Source organism: Hyperolius riggenbachi, chromosome 4 (assembly GCF_040937935.1).
Source record: "Hyperolius riggenbachi isolate aHypRig1 chromosome 4, aHypRig1.pri, whole genome shotgun sequence".
Taxonomy (NCBI): Eukaryota; Metazoa; Chordata; class Amphibia; order Anura; family Hyperoliidae; genus Hyperolius; species Hyperolius riggenbachi.
This window is the reverse complement of record NC_090649.1, coordinates 171,652,565-171,667,688: the sequence shown is the minus strand read 5'-3', so window position 1 is coordinate 171,667,688 and position 15,124 is coordinate 171,652,565. Positions and strand designations below refer to the sequence as shown.

General features: G+C 42.5%; 1 protein-coding gene across 6 annotated transcripts in view; it reads left to right on the top strand.

Moving 5' to 3' along the window:
- The window catches only part of ZBBX (zinc finger B-box domain containing), a 291,614-nt gene that overhangs the window by 139,978 nt on the left and 136,512 nt on the right, over positions 1–15,124 (top strand). For all 6 annotated transcript variants that reach the window (XM_068280953.1, XM_068280952.1, XM_068280949.1 and 3 more), the window contains 2 exons: positions 1,683–1,780; positions 1,888–1,997. In XM_068280953.1, coding sequence (XP_068137054.1) covers positions 1,683–1,780; positions 1,888–1,997 — 208 coding nt within the window. The remainder of the gene's footprint in view (positions 1–1,682; positions 1,781–1,887; positions 1,998–15,124) is intronic.

Sequence of the window (15,124 nt, the reverse complement as noted above, 5' to 3'; positions counted from 1 at the left end):
TGATCTATTTAAGGCTGGAGGGTAGCGGAGGACGGGGGACCCAGGCTAGGCCCAATACCCCCGTCCTGCCCGCTACCCCTCCAGCTCGGCGGCGGCCCCCCCTCCCCGCGGGGGGGAGGGGGGGCAGCAATAATTTTCTCAAAATTTGCCTCAGGCGGCAAAAAGTCTAGGGCCGGTGCTCCGACGTTTTGACCTACGCGTCGATTTTGCCTACATTCCCTTCTGCGCGTGCTCAGTACTTTCCACACCCACTCTGCACATGCGCATTTAGGTTTTCTCATTTCCCCTCATCGGTTTACCCTACGGGTGTGCGGAGTAAGCCTGTGGCTGGAGGGAGTGCAGCAGAAAGTGTGTCCCAATGAGCTGGCCCCTTTCTAGGGGTCGTGCAGCCGCCCTGAGCACAGATGAATCAACTATATCTGCTACATTTTCATACCTATTTCCATTATTACTTTATTAGCAATAACATATAGTGAAACACATATTCAATCACCCTAATTCCATAGTAGGTTATTTTGTTTTGTAGGTCACCTCGATGGAGTTCTCCATCATTCTGTCATGAGCGTAGGACATTTCGACAATGTAGGACAAAACGTTGGAGCACCGGCCCTGATGGAAGTCCAAAGTTGTCCCAGTCCTCAGCTTGGTCACCTGACCTGCAGTCCACCAGAAGTTGCGCCGTGCAGCTCTCACTTGGGTCTTTGCCACTGTCTGCTTCACCAAATCAATCTCCTCACAGACCTCATTTAGGAGGTCTGACAAAGGCTGAGGCCGAAATCCTGGATTGGTAAAAACTATGATTTCTTGATGTGCAAATAAATCAAGCTTTTATTTTGTAAGAACAGCGAGTGGGAGAGTGGTCAATTTCAGGCGCAGTCTGCACTATCTTTAGTGGCCGGCCTGCTAACTAAGGTCTGTGAGGAGATTAACTGAACAAGCATGCAGCATATCAGGTGTTTCTGACATCATTGTCAGATCTGACAAGATTATCTGCATGCTTGTTTCTGGTGTGATTCAGACATTACTGCAGCCAAATAGATAAGCAGGGCTGTCAGGCAACTGGCATTGTATAAAAGGAGATAAATATGGCAGCCTCCATATTATTCTCACTTCAGTTGTCCTTTAAGCCTGAGACCGTAACACTGCAAAATTTTAGTGCTATCCACTGCACCACTGTGCCGCGGCTCTTTATATATGTGTTTCGTTTTAATACATTGCTATAATATCAAGCTTTCGCTGTACCGTTTTTCTTCTTCATTATTCTTAGTTATACCTTCTTTATTATTATTAGCTTTTAGCGGAAGTATTATTTCTTCTTTATCTTTGACTGCAAAGTGTGATAATTTCACTAGGTTGAACTGCGTGGGAAGTGGTGTTATTTCACATTGACCTGGTTAGTGTTATTTCACATTGACCTGGTTAGTCTCTAGTTGCTATAGAATGTGGGGAGCAATAACAGAAATCAACTTCACACTACAATGCTTATAGAAGCTTTCTAAAAATACGTTTTTCTGTTTCAAACGAGGCAGCCCAGAAACTTGCAGAGTTATGGGACAAGATGTTTTCAGATTTATGGCGCAAGATGCTTTAAACCCCCTGCCCAGAAAATGTAGCTTAGTAAGAGCACTTAGAAGTTTGCCAAATCCTTGTCTCAATTAAATGAAATATTTGTCTTTTTTCAGAACTCCGGTTAATCAGTTCCCACGTAAACGACTAGATAACGAGATGCATGCCTCCACTGATGCTGAGAATGAACTGGATGCATCCAGCGATTTGACAGGTTTGTATGTCTCTCCTGCATTATTATTGACTTCACTAAAGCAATTGAATGAGACGTTAATGCCATTGACTTTTCACTAATTCCTACCTGGTTGTTACTCTTTCAAGCTGAAGAAATGGAAGCTCATGAACATTACGTGGCTTTGTTCAGAGCAGAAGAACATGTCAGGAACGATGTGATACATGAACGTGCTTTAAAGATTGTAGAGCTGGATAAGGTACTGTGGGACCATTTAAACTTTGATTAAAAGGTGACAGAAGTAGATTGCTACTTGCATTGTTTTGAAAAACTAAGTGGTCACTGCACCAATTTATAAGAAAGAAAAAACTTTATCGCTTCATTACTCACCTTTCCTTCTGATGGAATGAAACACAGAAAGAGCATTTCAGCACTTATCCTGAGATGTGGTATAGATTAGTTATTACTGCCTTTCTCTGTATGGATAGGTTCATGTGTTCGTCTCAACTACAAATCTTGAACAGTATTGTGGTTAAAGCGTCCTTGCAGTTACAAATTGAAACATGCTGTCAGTTTCAGAACCAACATTGGCTTAAAACATGTAGCAAATCCAGATCTGGTTGGAACTCATAGTTTGGCACCATCGTTCCTAAAAGCACACATAGCCAGAGGCCAGAGTCCACTCTGAATAGTCATCTTGTTCAAAAATAGCAGAATACTAGTTAAGAATCACCTAGCCGACCCCAAAACGGATAACTTTATGATGTGACATCTATCTTGACTTCAAAGATGTCTTATGTATTTTTTTATTATACTGTCTTTATTGTTATAAAATGAAGATTTATTCCAAACAAAGCTTAGGTCTTATGGAGCTGTAAGCTACTAGACAAAGTGAGTGAGACAGCGCCTTTTTTTTATAACTCAAAACAGCAAATAAGGACCTGATATATGACACATTTTCATATGTCTATGAGCTAGCTAGAACAAAAACTGGGTGTAAAAAAATGCAATTGTCTGACAGACAGCACTCACCAATGCTCTAGAACTTGCAGATAGTCAGACATATACTTTAGGCCTTCCCACAGAACTACAGGTCACTCGCAACCAGAACAAAATGCAACACAATAAGACTCTATTGATTTGTAATTTCATGCTGCTTGCTTAACACTTTGGATTGTCGATTGTTAGGTTTTAATAGCAATATTGGCAGACAAGGAAAGTGGCCAGCAAGGATGTCATTCTTGCTAGCTTGTCCTAGCCCCTTGTACGCCTTTCTGTAATTTGACGGAAAAACTGGATACCATTAATGTTTTCTGAGAGATCCAGGGGGAATTGGGTATTTTGGGGTACGTTGGGGAAACTCAGTGGTGGAGTGAGATCTTAAATTGCAATTTAGGTGTGGTACACAAAAACTCTGGGCCCCAAATGTTCCTCACTTCCCGTTTCCCCTGATGTCTTGGGATTTAAAAAGTTACTTCATCAACAGGTTGCAGGTTAATCCCATATGCACCCTAGAGGGTTGTTGGCTGAGGTGGCACATTGGCCCACCTCTGCTAAGTATTTAGCATGTATCTAGCTGCCCTGATGTGTCACCAAGAGATCTGGAGTGCTGGATTGTCTCAACCTAGCACAATCTGAGCCCATTGCTCTCCTCCTTACCTATCCTGCTCAAAACTGCTCCATCTGCACTACACTGTTGTCCCTCCTTTCTCTTTAGCAACAGGATGCATCACTAGCCTACAGGCTAGTGATGCCTTTGTAAAGAACTTGGCACCAGGCTTTTGCCCAAATGATCATGTTTCAGTCCCTGTGGGTGTGTACACACTTTTTAAGTCTCTGTCTTTATTATGCACATATTCATTGTATATAGCACTGACTATGGTAAACACTGAACCTTTGATGTAGAACTTTGCTTTCAATATGCCTGCAGATACTTGTATTTTGATTAAATTACAGACATACAACCCTTCTGTTTTTCTACGGGTTAAATTAACTACTTTTGGACCAAGGTGATTGAAATCTATGCCCTGTTTTGGTGGGCTCCTGGCTGGCAGGGCATAGATTTCAATCAACGTCCGCAGTACGCATTTGCCGTTTTCGTCGCTCCCCGATGATCACGCCGCTCAAACCTGACGTTTCTCGCCGCAGCTCACAGGCTCTGCCTGTCTCTATGACGGCAGAGCCATGTGAGCCAGTCAGGAGCCGATTTCATTGGTTGGCTCCTGGCCATGTCTATCAATGTAAGCCGCTCCCATTGGCGTACATTGATAGACACCGTCAGGAGCCAATAAAATCGGCTCCTGACCGGCTCACATTACTCTGCCATCATAGAGACGGCAGAGTCTATGTCCTTAGGATCCCGGCGTGCGGTGATGACGGCGCTTGCAGCGGGTATGCACGGCAATTCGTCGGGATTCCGTCGTTCTTGTACCAGCGGTCTCTGGTCCTTAAGGGGGCAGAGACCGCTGGTACTTAAGTGATTAAGAATGCCTTCTTTGGTATATTTAGTATACCGTAAAACTCTGTGTGTCCTTTATGCAGGTTATAAGCAATTATTTTTGCAATCAAAGCCTCCAATCAAAAACCCGGCTCAGGAGTACTTTGTTAAGAATGGCATACTTTATTATGTTTATCTCTGTCAATGCATACTTTATTATGCAGGAGGAATGGAGATCCAGGTAGAGCAAGATATTTGGGGATCAGTATTGGGTACCCAGTGGTGGAAGGAGATCTGAGATCTGCATGACCAAAGAAGTTGAGTGCATGTGTTTAACATCATATCCACAGGTTGTCTTTTGCAAATAGACATATGAGTGCTTGCAGCATTGCTGCAGAGGATAAAGGGGTGAGGGCATTGGCGGCACTTCAATGGGGCCAGGGGAGGCACTTGGCCCTTCCCCCCAATGATTGCTGTGCCCCCCCTCTTGCAACCCCTGATGGTTCACAGCCATTTTTAAGCAAGGCTGAGGACACAGCATAGCAGCAGCAGACATACGAAGTGTGCATTCAGCACACGGCAGAGTCCTGCTGCCTGCACTCTAATCGGCTGTGCCACCCGCCCCCTCTCTCTTCTGGCAGAGCGGTGTTATTTGAAAGTGTTTCTGTGACACAGAGCCTTTTGCCTGTTGCCCCTTCCATTCCCTTCACTAGCCATCCAGACAAACAGATACAGACAAACATCCAGGAGTAGAGGAGGAGGAGGAGCAGCTGCAGCATTGCTAAACATGATAAGATCAGTGTCTCCCTGCTACAGGCAAGTGAGCTCATGTGTCCTGACTCCCCATTGCTCCACTCTCTAAGCATGTTGCTGTCATTATTATCTGTGTCCTGCACATTACAACTGGCTGCTCTGCACAACTGGATTACCATTGTGATCAGCACATATGCTTATCATTACACATAGCTCCCAACTGTCCCTTTTTTGGTGGGACAGTCCCTCTTTGAAAACCAAATCCCTCTGTCCCTCTTTCTCCCTCATTTGTTCTTCTTTCAGCACTGATGTACAGATTTATGATTTATTTCTACTGAAAAATGTGTTTGATTGGCTCCAAACTTTATTCCCATCCATTCTGAGATGAGTTTTACGACACAACTTGGAATGTGTAGCTGTGCTTCCTTTTTCTCTTCCTTCCTAGAAAAGGTACAGCGTCCAAAGTTTATGATGTCCTTTTCCCCACCATAGTTCTGGTGGTGGTGGTGGTGGTGGTGGTTTTGGGTTGGTGGGGGATAACATACCTTATCAGCATCAGTCAGAACTGACCTTTTTAGAGGTCCATGGACAACTGGCAGGTGGAGATGGTGGTGTTAGGTAGATTACTAATAGATTTCATGTTAAAATCTATTGGACATCTGTGTGCAGAATGTGGCAGGTATTAGACCCATCTGATCAGATTCAGAGAGGGATTTAATACTGGGTACACACGGTACGATTTTCCGTGGGATAGATGGATCCGATTAATAAAATCCCTCATGTTTGATATTACTCCCGATCGATTCTGCACTCGATTTCTCATAGAAGTGAATCGAAAAAAAAGATAAGAAAAATGAGCGAAGATAAGAGAATCGAACGCAGAATCGAGTGGAAAAAACGATCGGGTCAGGAAATCACATAGAAAATCGTACCGTGTGTACCCAGCATAACAGATGGTCATCAATCTGGTGGTCATCAACTAGTGTATGGGCCATCTTTAGTAGCTTGTTCTTAGTTAAACATATAAGCTGTGTTTTTGGTATAACTTTTATTTTGTATCACATATCACCATTGTTTTGTTAGAAAGCCTTCAAATACCTGCAGGCAAACTATTGGTGGGCGACATCTTTTAATGTTAATATAAAATGTTTGTTGCTAATTGTCCTTTAGCACAAAGCAATTTCAGCTTTTTCAAATGAAAAAAAAAAACGTATATTAATATAATACGCGGGTTTCTACAAATTAGTGACATCAATTTAAGCTTTCAAATGCTGTTTACAATGTTTCACTCTAGTAATAAATATTTTTTATTTCCTTATTTTAAAACATGTATAATGTATGTTGTCAATGATATGACGTGGTGATTCATTTAAAAATCCATTTTAGGTACGTTGTAAGAATTAGCATCTCGTTAATATGAAAGTGATTTCTTTGGTCTAATTTTCTGTAATCTACTTTATTCATTTACTCCATATTCATCAATCATTGTATGCCGAAAACAAAGTTATAATATCAATTTCAGATGCCAGTTAAAAATCTAAGTAGTGTTTGGGGTTCAAATTGAATCCCTTATTGTATATAGAAAGTCTATTTACTTCCAATTTTCTTATTAAAATGATTAGTACCGGTAGTCCATGAGCAAATCAAAGTTCCAGATTAGAAATCGCTATTTAACTTAATTTCATGAAGCAATGCATAGAGCGGTTGCTAAAAGTGCCTGTAGAGGTATTTCCTCAGCACAGTCAATCTGTTTTAAGCACAAGACTACTTTCTAGTACTATAGCATGGTGGGATTTGACAGACCATGCAAACAATACTGACCAATCTGTGATGGTGTGTTAAAGGGATCTGAAGCGATATTTAAAAAAAAAAAAATACTTGCCTAAGGAGAGGGGAGGCTCTGGCTCCTATAGAGCCTTCTCGGTCTTCTCCTGGTCCCAGCGTTTTCCCGCAGGCTCCCATGTTAGCAGTCTCTGACCGATCAGTTGGAGACTGCTCTCTTTTGCTTTGGGTGGGCTTCAGAAGTCTTCGGGAGAATGCGCAGTATGGAGCTGCCCATCTCCAGGAGCACTTGGGCTACCAAAGACTTCCGAAGTCTCCCCCGGTGGAAAATTTGAGCGGAGGAGCCTGTGGGGGAATGAGGGGATGAGGAGACGAGCGGGAAGGCTCTATAGGACCCAGAACCTTCCCCCTCCTTAGATAAGTATTGTTTTTTTTATTTTAAATATTGCTTCAGATTGTTTTTAAGGCTACTATGTATTGTTAGATTATGTAACCGTTTGATATCTGACTGATATCATTCATTTACCACGGGAATCACCATGAACCCTCAACATTGCATCAGGTGTGAGCAGAGGAAACAGGAAATATGGGTGCCCATAAACTGCAGAAGTTTGAGCACCATCATAGGCACCCTTATAAAGAGGTGGGGAGAAATTTGGTTGTTAATTAGTGGATGCAGGAGCCACCCACAATGCAAAATACGGCTACAACTAGCAGGCACTTGCATTACCCACATTACATGATTTGCTTCGCGTATGTTGAAAACACATCAAATATGTTGCTCATTCAACGTATATTACACCATTTGCCTGAGGCACATTACGCAAGTCTTTCAAACTGCGTAAAGTACAATGTTCTCATTACACCCATTACAAAAGTTGATCAATATTTACTGAATATTCACCAATGTTTTCATCTAATCTAGTGACTGAAATATTCATGTTTATGCTTGCAGCTTGCACCAAAATTGTCTTCAAGTAGTTGGATGTTAATTCTTTAATTGTCCCTTTATGATTACTTGAAGGACAAAACCTTGTCAGTTCTCTTTTTGTTAACCTAACCTGCACATCATGTCCCAGACTCCCAGCTTTACTCCTGAAAGGGAAGCTGGAGCTAATATTTGATCAATCTGGACTTGTATTGAATGTGATCTGAAGACAAAGGTCCATGTATGCTGGCCTAAACTGATCACCTGATGTCAAACTGGAGTTGAATTGAAGTTAAACTCATCTTAACCTGATACTTACTCAAATATACTGTATATGCACTAGTCTATGTCTAGTCGATCGACCCCGTCGATATGTCCATGCAGAAAATTTTTCTTGATCGCCAGCGATTCGGGAGTGTGTCGATAGCGGCATTCAAATGTCTGACGACTGATGCTAGTGGCAATGCATTACCTGTTCCGCCAGCGCGTGACCCCGCAGTCCCTTCTCCGCGCTGTGCTCCAGCTGGCTTCACTCACTTCCTGTCAGGGGAAGTTTAAACAGTAGAGCGCCCTCTACTGTTTAAACTTCCCCCAACAGGAAGTAAAGTGAAGCCAGAGCCCAGAGCGGAGAAGAGACAGCAGAGACTGGGGGACACGGCGCCGGCAGAACAGGTAATGTATGCTGGGGGCAGTCGGCAGCTCCACGGATTGTGAATCAGTTTCATAGTGAATTTGATTCAAAATTTGTTTGCAGTGTAGGCAGCCAATTGATCCGTCTGTGATCATATTAGATCACAGAGAGATCTATCTGCTGGACGATCTAGTGGCAATCGACCAGTGCATGGCTGCCTTAAAGAGACTCTGTAAATTTTTCAGCCTTAGTTCTTCTATCCTATAAGTTCCTATGCCTGTTCTAATGTGCTCTGGCTTACTGCAGCCTTTCCTAATTGCACTGTCTCTGTAATAAATCTTATCTCATTTCCTCTGTCGTGTCTGTCGGGCTAAGGCTTGAATGTGTGGAATGTGCAGGGCTGCTTGTGATTGGATAGAAGCGATACACACCCTCTGCAGGCCCCCTGCACACTCTGTATGACTCACACACTCTGTTTATGTGAGCCTATCACAAGCTGGTTAGTTTGTTTGTAAACACTGCCTAAAACTGTTAATTACAAGCCAGGATTGCAGCAGAGAGTGGCAGAAACAGCAAAGAGGGGCACAGGAGAAAATAAGGAATAGAATGGTATGCTTTTTAGTGTAAGAATATTAGAGTACAGATTCTCTTTAAGGCTTGTTTTACACTGGAGCATTGTGTTGCATTATAACGTACACAAAGCACAACCAAAAACAACATTTGTGGTGGCATGTGAAGCAACTGACCAATGTCCACCTTTATTGACAAACATTGTGTGTGTCAATGTATGTGTTCCTGGCATATCAAATAACAAAAATAATAAACACAATTTGTTTTTTTACATATGTCAAGTTTTGATTGCTTAAAATGTTCAAAGATTATGATGCCAAAATGTTAGGTGTTTCCAGTATTTTGTCCAACTCCTGTACGTTTAAAGCATTTATACATATAATAAGTGATAACATTATAAGCCTGCATTTTTTTTCTTTGTGTGGATCCTGTTATTTTTGATCTTTTGGGTTGTTTTTTTTTTCTTTTCTTTAAACTCCCTTTTTTCTTTTTTTTTCCCACCGACAACAGTTTGAAAAGAAGCAAAGGGCAGTGTCACATTCCACTGCTTAGAAGCTTAAGTACAGTACACAGAGCATGAAATAACAGGTTACAGTAGCTTAACAATTAATCTAGTACAGCTTTTCTTAAGAAAAAAAATAACATTTCATTTTGTCTAATCCAAGGCCTCAGGTGAGGAAAATATTCACTTTTCTTGTCCTTAGCAAACGGGCAGATTCCTTGTGATATTTTATACAAATTACAGTTAGAAGTAGGATAAACGTTTAAAGGGACCCAACAGTATTTCTCTTATACACCAAGGAACTCGGGTACAGGGTGGTCCTCCCTGGCAGCACACAAGTATCAGATATTTCAAACATGAATTAAAGTGGACCTGAACTCTTTCACAGGACAGAAGGAAAGCATAGACAAATGCTAGAGAGTTTAGCCTGTCTAATTCCCCCTCATCTGTGACTAATCACCACTGTAATATGATCTCTTCAGCTTTGTCAGCTCAGTAATCTCCTCTGCCATGGCAGAGTTGCTAATTTGTAAACACAGGATGTTAACCCTGTGTCTGCTTCCTTGAAAGCAGGAATTAGACACTTCAGATTTATTGCAGGATATGTATCAGCTGTAACAAAGAACTGTTTTCTTTACAGGTTATTATGCTGTTGCATATTTTTTAGAGCATAGAGGAAGTTCTAGTGTCAGGTTTGCTTTAAAAAAACACAAGAAAAAGCAAACACAGCAGGCAAGCCACTTTTATCATTCATTGGCCTCAATTCACTAAGCTTATCTCCTGTCTTTATCCTTCTTGTCGGTTATCCCGAGCTCAGCTCGGGGTAAACTGCGCAGAAGGATTTCTCTGGCCCCGCTGGGCCGATTTAAAAAATAGTTTTTTACTGCACGCAGCTAGCACTTTGCTAGCTGCGTGCATATTCCGATCGCCCCCGATTCGCCGCTAACCGCCACGCCGCCCCCCCACCCTCCAGACCCCTTAAGCAGCCTGGCCAATCAGTGCCAGGCAGCACTGAGGGGTGGATCAAGATTCCCTCTGACGTCCCAACGTTCATGACGTCGGTGACGCCATCCCGCCCCGTTGCCATGACGACGGGGGAAGCCCAGCAGGAAATCCCGTTCTGAACGGGATTTCCTGCTTGCAAAGATCGCCGGCGGCGATCGAAGTGGGTAGGGGGATGCCGCTTGTCAGCGGCTATCATGTAGCGAGCCCTGGGCTCGCTACATGATTTAAAAAAAAAATAAAAAATTTTAAAGTGCTGCGCCGCCCCCTTGCCGTCAGAATTGGAATGGCAAGGGAGTTAATAATGTTTCCAGAGTGATCACCATGGTGATGGGGCATGTCGTATTCAGGAAACATTTTACCTCAGGCAAACCTAAAGTTAACTCTTCAATCCTTAAAATAACTCCAGAGTTAAAGACAGGCTGTTTATTAACTGCGTGTGAAAATAACTACAGAGGAGGTAAATTAATTACAGAAGAGGTAACTTAAGGAATGAAGAGATAAAATAACTCTCTCACTGTGTGGAGGTAAGTTTTCTCTTGCCTTATTATCTCCAGCTTGATCTTAGTGAATTGAGGCCATTGTATATCTACATGCATTTACCTTGCTGAGCATGTAAGTTGTAATGCTGGGGAGGCATACTGTCTGACCACCCAGTACAATAAAGCTAAGATCTGAATAATGGAAGAGGCTACACAGGCTGCCCAGAGCGACTGCAGCTCTGGGCTTCCGATAATACGCAATGGCAGCACAGTGCGATATTTGCAATATTGTGCTGCTCCTGCAATAACAAACATAAAGACAGATACAGGACAGACTGGAGTGAGGTAGCCAATAGCAACCGCAGAAATGATTACCTCACAAGGGCAGGACTAGGCTAGCTAAGCACGGGTGATCACGCTAAGCGCAACCTACCGAAACATGCTAAAAACTGACTAGCTAAACACAGAATATCAACAGTTCGAGTACGTGTATGTCAGCGGCACTGATATATCACCGTAGCACAAATAGAAGGAAAATAACAAACGCTGACTAGAATATGTATATATTGGCTATGAACCAATATATAACCTAAGCAAGGAACACTGGCTAGAATCAGGAACAATACAGCGAACAAGGCTAGGTAATACAAAATCTCTATACTAGAAGGAGTACGTATATATGTCCCTGTGGGAAATATATAACATAGCTCCACAGAATAACTGAACTAGAACGTAACAAGACAAGGAATATGTTTCACAGTATCAAATGACCCAGTTGAAGCTGAAACGATGGGCGGAGCACGCTTGCAGGAAGCAAACCTTTATACTGTAGTCATCCAATGAGAGCTGAGAAGCAAATCTCCACACAAGTGAATGGTAATCAGTCATTCCTGAGCTGGCTTGATTACCATTCCCTAGCTGACAGACTATCACAAGCAATGCATGCAGAACTATGCTAGCAAATGCATGTAAAGGAATTAGAATTGCTTGGCTGCAGTACCTCTGCAGCCAGCAGTACATGCTGCAGAAGCGATCATGACATAAGTACACTTGCTTAAATAATTAGATTTTTAAGGATTTTAATGTTATATTACCAATGGTTTAGTGGAAGGGCTGGAATGAATAACATGTAGGCTGATTTGGGCATTAAAGCCCAAAGTCCAGGCAAATAAAGAACATGTTTATGTAGAATAAGAAGTCCAAAATCTATTGCTATTATTATTATTATGGATTTATATAGTGCCAACATCTCACATGCCATTTTAATTAAGATAAAACAAAGAGGAAGGGGCGCTCAGAGATTCCATTCAAACTAGTGGGTCTTCCCAACAGTTAGGTCTCACCTGGATCAAAAGCGGCTAGCACAGCGTACTTAGCCACGATACGCCTCTGTCCCACTTACAGAGCGGATTTCCTGGTGGCTGTGTATCCCGTCACGACGAGGATCCTGGGTGCGCTGACGTCACATCCTGCCGGCGGTCGTGGGGAGCCCGGTCCCCGGCTGTAAGTGGGACAGAGGCGTATCGTGGCTAAGTACGCTGTGCTAGCCGCTTTTGATCCAGGTGAGACCTGACTGTTGGGAAGACCGACTAGTTTGAATGGAATCTCTGAGCGCCCCTTCCTCTTTGTTTTATCTTTTCAGTGGCTTACATTAGGGAGCAGCCAAGTATACTAAGGTGGCCTGATCGCACCCCGAGGTTTATCCACTACCCCACGACGCATTGGACTTTACAATTAAAGGGGTTCTTTCGTGAAAAAAGTAGGCAGTTAAAAAATGTGACAGATGACAGGTTTTGGGCCAGTCCATCTTTTTAAGGGGGATTCTCAGGGCTTTCTTTGTTTTCAACAGCATTTCCTGAACAGCAGTTTAACTGCCAAAATAGCAAGATACCAGCCGGCCTCCCTAATCACTTGTACACTATTATATCAGTTAGATTTTGCGACACATTTTGCTGTCGCTGTGGAAGATGCTTGTCATGCTATTTTAAACTAATAAAGTGCTATAATACTACAGATGGTGCTGGCTTGACTGTGGAGGAACAAGGGTATATAAATACTTAGCCCAGGACTGGGTATACAGGTAGCCATGAAGTAAGGGCAGAGGGAGGCACACAGGACACTCCATGTGTGGCGTGGTTCAAAGGACCACCTCCTCAGTCCGCCGGCGTGATGATGATTAGCGGACGGCATGATGATGTGTAACGTGCATGGCGGAGAATCGTACTGGGTACTTCAGACGGAGGTTGCCTATTAACGGAGCCACCAGCGGGGTCGGGAGAGGAACCAGGAGGATGCCGGGGGACCTCACGGCCTACGGTCGGCTGGAGGAAGCCCCAGGTACGTACATAATATTGCTTCTGCCTGAAATTGGACTTTTACTGCAGATATGTAGAAACTCAGGGTTTTATTAATAAAGATGGACTCATCTGTAAGGGAAAACTTTCGATTTGTGTCACCACTGTAGCTTATCCTGTCTACTCAACTGCAGAGCACAATGTTCTGAGAGTTTGAGGCCTGTGTAAAAATAAATCATATGATCTGAAATGATATAAAGGCCCACCTATCCCATAGTACATCCTTATCTGTTAGCTTTTAAAGTATGCATTTTTGCAGATTTGTTAGCTGAACATCATGGCTGCACAATTTCCTCTCATTATAAAGTCGTATAGGTCTATAAGCACTGCAGTGGTTTAACGGTTTGTCAGGAATGGGCATTAACGTAGAAGGCACCACTAAGCTAATGCTACTAAAAATGTGTGACATTTATTATGGTTCCCTGCTAATTTAGTTAAAATGTGCCCAGATCACTTTGTATTACAAGAGTAAAATTTGACTTTAAATGGGTCAGAGACCAGGAGGATAGATGCACGACCGAGCAGGCATAATTCCTAAATGTACTTTCTGGAAATTGCTGTGGTTGCTAGGCTGCATTTGATCACATACTATTAATTTTAAAAGTGAATATCTTCTTTTTCTCCGTCTCCTCTTCTCCTGGTTACATCATATTAGCTTTTGAGCATGTCTTAAATGAGCTGTTTTTCTTCTCTTGGACAATTTTCATTTCATGGATAATGAGTAATTATGAAAAATAAGCCATTTTATCCAGCTGAAATTGGCACCCAACCTTTTCATGCAAAAAAATCTAACTTGCACGTCACTAATTCATGATGTCTTATATTAGGTGTTGGTTCTATATAGCATTTTTTTACAGGAATTTATATTTAAAATGTTGATGTGTTCTGGCTTTATGCATACCTACATGTCCTGTCACTATGTAATCTTATGTTTAATACAGTGCAAGCAACCCTCAAAAGAAGAATGCAATAGCTGTTTTCAATCAGTCAGATTTTGGACCTGTTTCCACTACACGCAGATTGGATGCAGGATGGATGCAGAAAACTGACTCCAATGAATGCCTATGGGCCTGTTTCCACTAAAAGCGATTTTTCTGATGCAGATTTTCCCATAGGCATTCATTGGAGTCAGTTCTTCTGCATCCATTCTGCATCCAATCTGCGTGTAGTGGAAACAGGCCCTTTTTAGAAGTCTCTGCTGCTGCTCTGTCCTGTGAACCCATCCAGGGCCGCTTCTAGACTTTTTGGTGCCTGAGGCAAACTTGGAATGATCGCACAGCACCCAACAATTTGCACCACACGTTATAGCTGCGGTGAGTCCGTCAAAAAAACACCCTCAGAATAAGTAGGTTATTTCGCCCTCCATCTGCCATCTCCCCATGACTAAATCTGCCATGTGGCTGCACTGGTCATGCATGTTCCTGCATGTGTTTAATGTATAGTAGTTGTCCTCAAAAGGCCTCTTGTGTTTTTCACACAAGCTTAACTGTACAGTGGTCTGAGAACACCTTTTACTCTCCAAGTGTAAATGCAGGAGGGGCATGTTGTGTTGTTTTCAGTCCCCACCAATATAGGCTTACTGCCAGATACAAGAGATAAGGTGTTGCACAGGATTCATCAAGCAAATCAATACAATTAACACGTGAGAGTTTAGCAGCAGTAAGAATACTGTGGGCCGCATAGAGCTTTACTAATGCCTAAACACAAAATAGCTGCAGTCTGATGTTGGTGAATTTGTCTATATGAGGTAACAATCTTACGTCTTTGGATGCAGCACATACTGTCTGCTGCTTTACAACACAGCCGTGCACATTTGATCACCGAATCCCATTAAGTCCACACCAGACCTGCAAGATCCACGAAAGAGATACAGCATGTACATATAGTGCTAAACTCATGTGTTATCACCTTATCACCTTAAAGTTACAGCTTTAGTTAAAGTTAC